The sequence below is a fragment of the Monoraphidium neglectum genome, assembly GCF_000611645.1.
Source record: "Monoraphidium neglectum strain SAG 48.87 unplaced genomic scaffold scaffold02155, whole genome shotgun sequence".
Lineage (NCBI taxonomy): Eukaryota > Viridiplantae > Chlorophyta > Chlorophyceae > Sphaeropleales > Selenastraceae > Monoraphidium > Monoraphidium neglectum.
This window is the reverse complement of record NW_014011473.1, coordinates 1,312-10,270: the sequence shown is the minus strand read 5'-3', so window position 1 is coordinate 10,270 and position 8,959 is coordinate 1,312. Positions and strand designations below refer to the sequence as shown.

At 66.8% G+C, this 8,959-nt stretch overlaps 3 protein-coding genes across 3 annotated transcripts; 1 reads left to right on the top strand and 2 right to left on the bottom strand.

The window, feature by feature from the left end:
- Nucleotides 1–503: 503 nt before the first annotated feature.
- On the bottom strand, nucleotides 504–3,238 carry MNEG_10034 (hypothetical protein; the record flags this gene model as incomplete). Its single annotated transcript, XM_014041497.1, has 7 exons — nucleotides 504–594; nucleotides 1,162–1,260; nucleotides 1,447–1,523; nucleotides 1,788–1,936; nucleotides 2,182–2,372; nucleotides 2,739–2,943; nucleotides 3,114–3,238. Coding segments are annotated over 7 exons (937 nt in total), but the record flags the coding sequence as incomplete, so codon positions are not given.
- A 481-nt stretch (nucleotides 3,239–3,719) lies between these two features.
- MNEG_10033 (hypothetical protein) lies at nucleotides 3,720–5,344 on the top strand (the record flags this gene model as incomplete). The annotated part of the gene is made up of 2 exons (XM_014041496.1): nucleotides 3,720–4,331; nucleotides 4,562–5,344. The coding sequence occupies 2 exons, from the start codon at nucleotides 3,720–3,722 to the stop codon at nucleotides 5,342–5,344; spliced, it is 1,395 nt and encodes a 464-aa protein (XP_013896950.1).
- Nucleotides 5,345–5,994: 650 nt separating this feature from the next.
- Nucleotides 5,995–8,640, bottom strand: MNEG_10032 (hypothetical protein; the record flags this gene model as incomplete). Its single annotated transcript, XM_014041495.1, has 5 exons — nucleotides 5,995–6,707; nucleotides 6,919–7,020; nucleotides 7,256–7,313; nucleotides 7,610–7,811; nucleotides 8,612–8,640. The coding sequence occupies 5 exons, from the start codon at nucleotides 8,638–8,640 to the stop codon at nucleotides 5,995–5,997; spliced, it is 1,104 nt and encodes a 367-aa protein (XP_013896949.1).
- Nucleotides 8,641–8,959: the final 319 nt, after the last annotated feature.

Genomic DNA, 8,959 nt, shown 5'->3' with positions numbered 1-8,959 from the left:
GCCTCTGGGGACGCGGGCGCCGGCGGCGCCGCGCCGGGCAGCGGCTCCGGCGCGGCTGGCGTGGGGCTTGCCGCGCTGGGCGGCGCAGTGTTCCAGATGATAGGCTCCACCGTTGCCGACGCGTTGGCGCCTGAGCGAGGGGGTTTGGGCGGCAGGCCGTTGGATGCAGGCGCGCCAGTGAGTCGAGCATTGCCCTGCCCATGGCAAGCACTGCACTGGCTTCGCCTGAACCTTGGTGGCTTTGGGGGTTGCTGCAACGTCAAGGATACTAGCCAGCCTAGGGCTCACCGCTGACCCACCCTTGAGGGCGGGAAGCTTCCTGCAAGCAACCCGGCCTGGGGCTGGCCGACACCAAAAAAGCGCTCACAGGCAATGACACCAATCCCACACAAAAAAAGCGCTCCAGGCATGCGCACCAGGCCCACCGGCCGCCCACGCACGCCCGCGCTAGCTTGCCCGCCGGGCGGACGGGCCGGCCCGCGTATCGCGCAGAACGCACGCACCTGTGCAGAACGTCTGGCCGTCCACGATGATGCCGCAGGTCCAGGTCGTGGCTGGCAGCGGCGCGCGCGCGCCAATGGCCTCGGGAGCAACCTGCGCAAGGGGGAGGATTGAGATCAGGATCAGGATCGGGATACGAGCGGTCACAGAGTCCAGCGGCAGCCCTTTTCTGGAGCCAGCAGCCAGTCGAGGTTCAGGGGATCGGGCTTTGTACAAGGGGCAGACAGGGGGATACCGGCCAGGCAAGCAAGGGCGGGGGCCCGAGCTCTCCGGCAAGCGTGGGGCAAGGCGTTCGTTTAGGGTCTGTTTCCCGGGGCCGGGCCGGCGCCGATCAGGGGGGGAAGGTAGCGTGGGGTGCACGTGGCTAACACCAGCGAGGGGGAGAGGCGAGCGGCGCAGGTGGGCGGCCTGCTTCCAGCGGCCGCAGGCCAGGGCCAGGGTGCTTCCTCCAAGATCAGATCACACTGGCCCCGGAATGAGGCTGGACCGCCATCCGCCACCAGCTTACGGTGTGGCAACAGGCCGGCAGGAGGGGCGCTTGGTAGGCTTTTTCACCAGACACAGTACGTCTCAACACGCTGCTCATCAGCCAAAAATATGTCGCTTGCAAGTATAGACAGTCCGTTGCAGTGGATACAGCGCCAGCGGCAGGGCGCCCACCTTGGTGCACTTGTTGGTGTCGAACAGGCCGCCGCCGCCCCCGGCGCCCGCGCCCATGGGGGCCGACCCGAAAATGGACGGGAAGCGGAACAGCGGGGTCTGTGGAGCAGGAGCAGGTAGGATGACCCGGTTGGATTGTGGGGGAAAGAGTGGTGGCGCGCAAGCGAGCGGCGCGAAGCACCTGGGGGATCAGAGTGCCTCGCTGCCACCAGTGCCCAGGCCGAGCCCCCTTTGCCAGATGGGGGGATCCCTCGCCCCCGCCGGACCCCGCACAGGCGTGCCCACCGCTGACTGCACGTTGCACTGGCCGTCCGCATAGACAACCTTGGACAGGCCGTCGGCGGTGCCGTTGATGGAGCTGCCTGCGTGCGACCGGCAGGCCGGGCAGCGTCGGCAAGCTGATTACAGCGCACCAGACAGCATCACTGGCTGCAAATGCTTTGAGCCCAAGCACCTGCTGCAAGCCAGCGTTTTGCATGCCGTCACGGCCAGTGCGAGCGGGCAACAAACCCCGCGGCCTGCCAAACAGTGCCTGCTGTGCTGCACTCTGCTTGCGCCGGCTCCGCTGCGCGCGCCGCAGACAACCACCGCAAGTCATCCCAAAAATGGGGAGCTGTCAGACCCACCATCGGGCACGTCAGCCACCAGGGTGGTTATGCCGCCGAGCCGCGCGGCGACCTGGGCGGGGCGCGAGCTGTTGAGGCCGGTGACGCCAATGCCGCTCGCGCGGACGCGGGCGGTGTCGAAGGAACCGTGGACGTGGTGGCCGGAGGTCCTGTACCAAACCAAATCAAGACGGGCGAAAGAGCGTGCGGCGGATGAGGGTGCCGTTGACGTCGAAGGGGGCCGCCGGCATGAATGAAGCGCAGCGGCGCCGGGCGCCGGACAGCGCAGCGCACAAGCATTCACTGGGTGCTGAAAGCGCAGCCAAGCAGCGCGCATGTCCCCAGCAGCGCTGCTGCCTTCTGCTGGAAACGATTTCAATCGCGCGTCAATGCGCAGGCGTCAGCACCAACCCACCCAGAGCTGGTGATGACCACCCTCTGCACGTCCACCCCCGTCGCGATCACGCGCCCGCCGCCGCCGCCGCCCGCCGCCTCGAAGGCGGAGCCGTTGGCCGCGCCGGGGCCGACTACGACGTCGCCGGAGCCGTAGGCGGCGGCGTAGGAGAGGGGGCGGGCCGGGTCGGTGTAAACGATCAGCTGGATCGGCTGTTGGGGGTGGAACGGGCGGGTGCGGGGGGAGGGGCAGGGTTGTGGTGTGTCGGGCGGGTGGTGCGAGGAGGGTGGCGCGTGGGTGCGAGGTGGGAACAGCAGGGGGCACAGGGCATGCGCAGCTGAGGGCGTAATGGCTGTCATATGCGCAGGGCTTTCACGCATGGGAGCAGGGCTCAGAAACAGTGAGCGAGGCGGCACCAAGCTTGCCAGGCACGCAGACCCCGACCCCTGCGCAGCCTGATAACAATTCCCCTGCCTAAACAGTTGTCAGTGCACATACAACCCGGGGCCCCCTCCGCCCCACTTGATACGCCCTCAAGACCCGAACAAAGCCCAGATCCCTGTGAGCCCCCGCCCTACCAGGTGCGTCTCAAAGCCGTGGGCCAGCTGGATCGCCAGCACGCCGTCAGCCACGGTGGCGTTCGTGCCGTTGATGACGTCACCGCTGGCGTTGAACAGCACGCGCGCCGCGCCTGCGGCGCTGGCGTTGGCGCCGGGGCTGCCGGGCGCGCCGGCGGGGGGCGCCTTGGAGGGCAGTACCAGGATGCTGAAGGGGACGCAGGACCTGGCGCCCGGTGGAAGGTGGGTCGGGCGCGGAGGCGCGCGCGCTGACAGGGCGCCAACGATGTTGGTTGGGGCAATTGAACAGCCCGCATGCGAACCCCTCGGCCCAGGTGTATGCTGATGCTGATGAATCTCATTCATATCACTGGTTCATCGCAACCCAGCAGGCACCTGATGGCGAAAAAGCTGGGAATAGGCTGGTCGACGCTGACCAGCGTCTCGTTGGCGGCGCCAGGCTGTGCAGCCCCCGGCGCCGTGGCGTTGAACTGCGCCACACATGAGGCCACAAAAAGCATCAGTGGCCAAAGGGCTGGACGTGGGGGCCTGAAGAGCGCCATGCTCGTGTCGAGGAATGTCAGATCACAGGTAAATTGCGCGGTTGATGACTGGGGTGGCTGTTCAAAACAGAAGTGATTTATCGACAGCAACAGGTACTCGACAGCTGTGCTGCAACAGTATTCGGTGTGTCACTCGAAGGAATCGGCGGTGTTGGTTGCAGGTTTACGGTACCAGATAAGTTGCATTTAGCATCTGAGGCACACGTGTAGTCACGTTATCAGATACGAGCTCGTTTCATTTTATGCAGGGGGTTTGCAGGGGGTTCACCGTACGGTAGACACCCCGAGTGTGGCAAGCAGCAGTGTGCGCAAAGCGAGTGCAGCAATCCTGCCCGTACCCTGCCCTTGGATCGACAACACCTTTGACTTGTGTGGTATCATATCATCAGCCGCTATGCAGTCTTGTCCATAGCATTTTAGATCGCACTTTGCACAAATCATGAGCGCGCGTGGCCTGGTGACGCTCGCATCGCGGCTGTCGATCGAGGACATTTGCGCTGTATTTCTCCGACACGCCCTACCGAAGGCAACCGCCGCCTCGGCAGACGGGCGCTACGCCGGCAGCGGCAAATGGCTTGCGCCGCAGCTGCTGCTGAGCCATTGGCCCTCGAATGGGTCGCCAAACACCTGCAGTCGCGGCATCAGCAGCGCGTCCTCGCTCGAAGGAGACACCAGCGCGCCCCCCCGCCAAACGCAGCAGCACCAGGGCGACATCCCGCAGGTGGCGGCCGCCGACGACGCCGCCGACCTCTCCTTTTTTGATGAGCAGCCCGAGGTGGACCAGCTGCGCACCACGCAGCTCGGCAGTGGCTCCTCGGACGGCGGCTGCAGCGGCGACGGCGGCGGCGGCGGCGGCAGCGGCGGCAGCGGCGGCGCGGCGGAGGAGGGCGCCGGCATCGACGCGAGCCTGCGCGCCGCGGCGCGCGACGTCGCGGCGTCGGTCGCCGCGCGCGCGGGCCCCGACGCGCCCCCTGAGTTGTTTGGCTGGCGGGGTGCACTCACGCGCGGCGACGAAGCGGAGCTCGACAACCAGTCAGATCTAATCCAGCAAGTGGGTTTGGAGGATGACGTGTATTCGATTGTTTCGCTTGTTTGTGCGGGTTGAGGTTTTGCGCCCCCCTCCCTCGGCAAAGTTGTAGTGTGCCGCTGCCACCTGTGATGCGCGCGGCCGCCCATCCGGCGTTCATCGTCTCCGCCTGTTGAGTGCGCCACCACTCATCACCACCACCACCACCACCAGCACCACCACCACCACCACTTCCGCCGCTGCCGTTCTCGCAGCGGGGCGAGCTGGGCAAGCTCGCACGCATCGTGAGGGTAAAACGCGGCTCGCAGCGCAGCAGCGCCGAAGGCGGCGACGATAGCAGCAGCAACAGCAGCAGCCTCGATGGGAGAGAGCGCGTTTTGCAGCGGCTAGGCCAGCTCAACTGCCAAGAGGTCGCCTGGGCGGCGCTCGACGACGCAGACATAGAGCATGTGGAAAGGATCTCTTCGGACGACCCGAAAGAGGTGCGGCGGCTGCTGGCTTTGGAAGTCCGCAAGGCTCGGCGGCAGGCGGCGGAGCAAAAGCGGGCGGCGGCGGGCGGCAAGGCCCGGCGGCGGAAGGCGGCTGAGGCGGCGCCCGGCTCAGCATCAGCTCCCGGCGCCGCTGCAGCTGCCAGCGCCTCCGAGCTCGCGGCGGCCGACCCGCCCAGCCCGGCGGCGGCTGCCCACTCTGCTGATGAGCCAGCCCCAGCGGCCCCGGCCGGGGACCCTGCCGCAGCCCAACCGGCTGGCACCCCTCCGGCCGACGCCGCCGCCGCGGCCAAGCGGGGAGGCGCGGCGCCGATGGGCCTCGGCGCATACGCTCGGCAGCGCACCCTGGTGCTGCAGACGATGACCAAGGTCCAGCTCGCCCAGGCGTGCGCGCGGCGCGGCCTGGAGTGGCGCAGCAGCCCGTCGCAGCGCCCGCGCGGCGGCGGCGAGTGGGAGTTCAGTAGACACGCCCTGCCCAAGGCCCAGCTGGTGGCCGCGATCCTGGAGGCCGAACTGGAGGGCATGCAGGGGGTGCTGCAGGGCAGATGAGAGGCGGGCAATGTTCACGCCTCGCTGCCGTCAAGTTTGATGCCTCGCGGCGTGATGTAATGCTTGACGCGTTGCGGTGGGCGGAGCGGTGCCCGTAGGGCTGTAGTTTCAGGTGGCGGGGCGGTTGGTGCCGGTTGGTTGTGGTTGGTGGCGGCTGGGGATCGCAACCGGGTGTCTGGGGCCTGAGCACAGGTGCCCCTCCACTCTGCCGCCCAAGGATGGCGCCGAGGCCTGGCAGGAGGAGGCCCGCCGCTGGCAGCTGTCCAATCACAAATAGTCTGGTGCTCCCCGGCGCTTCCAGAGGGTCTTCATGCTCTCGAAAGCTGCTAAGTCGCACCGAAGCAGCCCGCGGGCTTATCGCCCACACCAACCTTGTTCCCACACTGTTACATGTGAGGTGCAACCGGCACGTGCGTGCTGCAGCTTGGGGCGTGCTTGAGGTTGATTTCCAGCAACTGCATGGGCTGCGAAGATCAAAGGCACGCGCACAAAGCTGCACAAAATTAGGCACGCCTTGCATTGCAGCCGGGCGGCGAAATGAGCCGTGGGGCGGTGCAAGACACGGTGCGCGCGACCGATGGCCTCGGGAAGCACAAAAAAACGTGCGCGCGCCGCACGCACAGAGCGGGCGCCAGCCCTAGCACAGGGGGTCACCGCGAGGTGGTGGTGCGCGGGCGCCCGCGCCTGCCCGCCGCCGTGCCGGACTCGTTCTGAGCCTCGGGCCCCGCGGGCGGCGGCGCCGCGCCGTTGCTGCTTGCCGTTGATGTGCGCCGGCTTGGGGGCCGCCCGCGCCTCGGGGCCGGCGGCGGCGACGAGCCCTCCCCCGCGCCGCCGCCAGCGCCGCCGCCGCCGCCGCCGCCCTCCTCCTGCTGTTGCTGCTGCTGCGCCGCCGCGGCGCTGGCCGTCTTGCGGACGGAGGTCGAGCGCCGCTTGGGCGCCGCCGCCGCCGCATCGTCGCCTACAGCGGCCGCCTTGCCCGCGCCGGACGCCGCCCGGCTGCGCCGCTGCCTCCCCTCGCCCGCCTCCGCGCCCCGCCCCGACGGCCCCGCCGCGCCCTCCGCCCGCTGCTCCTGCTCGCGCTTCAGCCCCTCCGTCCGCCGCCGCAGCGCGCCTGGCGCCTTCTCCCCAGGCCCGGGCGCGGGCGCGGCGCCCGGCGGCGGCGTGCCCGCGGCGGCCTCCACGGCCGCCTTGTAATCCTGCATGTTCTCCTTCAATATCTCCTGCATGTGCGATTCTATCCCAAAAGTCCCTATTTTCAGCTCCACTAGGAGGTTGGGAATCGGGTGGGTGAACTCCAGGCGCACGCGTGTCCTGGGGGCGCCGCCGGCGCCTGCGTCCGGCTCGTCCGAGAGCTGCACGTTGCCTGCGATGATGCAGTGATGTGTTCGGTGGAGGGCAGGAGGATCAGGTCGCGCGACCAGGCGGCTAGCCAGCTGCGTCTCTGTTTGGGGTGCACGGGTTAGAAAGACCGGCGCGCCCAGCAACCCGCCCCCCCCGAGCTGTCGACGGGGGCAGGCGCCGCCGCCGTGCCGGGACGCGCAGCCCTCGCGCCGCGTGCCGCCTGCGCGCCGCACCGTGCAAGGGCATGCCCCAAACGGAGTGGAAGTCGATGCGGCGCCCGGGCTCCGCCACTGTCTTCTGCAGCAGGAATGTTATCTCCATGACAGGGAGCTTGGCTGGGGGGCCGAAAGGGGGGGTGCAGGACGTGTGGGCAGGCGACCCAGGGGGCAGGTGGGCCGGCAGAGGCCATGGCAGGCGCGCGTGCTGGGAAGATTGGTGGCCATGCACCCAGCGGCGCTCGGCCGCCTCAGCAGGCCGCAATCGCACCGAGCGCCCACACTGGGCAGGGGATGATAGGGCGTTTGTGTGCGTGCCGCTCCAACAGCGGGGAAATGGGGTGGTCCCGCTCACCCCAGCGGTAGTAGCACTGAAAAAGCGCCATGTCTGGAGACTTGTCATCCAAGCCGATCTGCAGGCACAGGGAAGAGGGTGAATCGACGCGGGGGGGCCGCGCGTTTAAAACGACGGTCAAGGCAGCTGCAAGCGCAAGCTCAGCAAAGTGAGCCGTGACTATGCTGGCCAGCAAGCGCGCTGCGGGACGGAGGGGTCAACTAGCCAGTCAGCTCTGCAGGCGAGCGGTGTTGCATGCGCCAAACAGCGCCACGCATCAAGGCAACAGCAGCACGCCAGCCAAGCGGTCTGCCCTACCACGTGCCCATGTGCAGGCCACCCTTCCTGCCACCCAGATGCTGAGATCCAACGCACCTGCCCTATCAGATCCAGAAAGTCAACCAGCCGCTGCCACTCATTCCAAAACGCGAAGCACACGTCCACCGGCGCCGCAACGACCGCCTCTGTCACGTGGTAGCAGGAGTGCTGGGGGTCCTCCGAGTACGAGATGAAGTCCGCCGGCGTGTACCCGGATATTTCGGTGTCTGACTCCGCTGCGCAGGCCACGATTGGACGCCTGCGAGGGCCGCGGCCACAGCTCAGATCACAGCCGTCAAGCTTGAGGGCGATCTGGGCATTCTATACAGTCAATTATGCAATATCATGATGCATATACGCCTCCCGGTGGCCTCACCTGCTGGGAGTGGCCCGCGGCGCCCCCCAGGCCGGTTGTGCGTGCCCAGGGCCCGCTGCTCGCCGTCTTGTTCGATTCAATCCCACTCTATATGCTGCTGCTGGAGGTGCTGTTGCTGCCAAGCTAACGCCCCAGGCCTGCTGCTGCAAGATCATCGTAGGTGGCCGTCTCCGAGTCTGTTTGTGTGTACAGCGGCTGGCATAAGCGCCGTTCAATATGTAAGCGTTTGTATGCGGGCTGCGGCCATGTTACCAATGGTTGTCCCGCATGGCGCTGCCCGCAGCTGCTGTCGGCGGCTTGGTCATGATGCAGCCTCAGGTGTGGCTGGCCGGGCACCGGTGCGCGATGAGAATCATCCACCAGGCCCGGGGGTTGAACCAGCGAGTCAACTCGGCTGCCAGTCAGCATGCCTTGCCACCAACAGCCTTTGCATCCCGCGACTTTGACCGCCAATCGGGTTTTGTCAAACAAGGAGTCAAGGCAGGCACCACTCAATTTTGTCCCTCTTGCCGACACGTTCTGCATGGCGCCAACCGATCCATTTTTTAGCTGCAAAGAATCTACACATTCCCACCTTTGCGACACCTTCCTGTGCTACGCCGCTACACGCAGCGCGCACGCCGCAGGGACCCTGCCTGTCCACGGCCGCAACCTTTTGACCCCCTCTTACCCTGCTGGCTCACCTTTCAAAGCACACCAACAGCACATGCATTCACGCTGCGTAGCTCCTGTGACCAAAAAGTTTTTACACATGCAATCGCCTGCTGCAAGCAGGATTCAGTCATGTACAAGCAGCTCGTATTCCAATCAAGTGCTGCTGTTGGGGAATGGTCGTGACGCGAAAGGCCCATGGCATGGGTCGTGTCGCAAGGAGGCGCATGGTGTGCGTGCAAGACGCATTGAAACAGAGCAGCGAAAAGAGCGGTAGGACGGACTGCCGTGCGAGCAACTCTTCAACACGCCCCGTCGTAGGAGGCCAGCGCTGTGGGTGCGCCATGGCAGTGTGCACAGCCAGCCCAGCCACCAGCCAG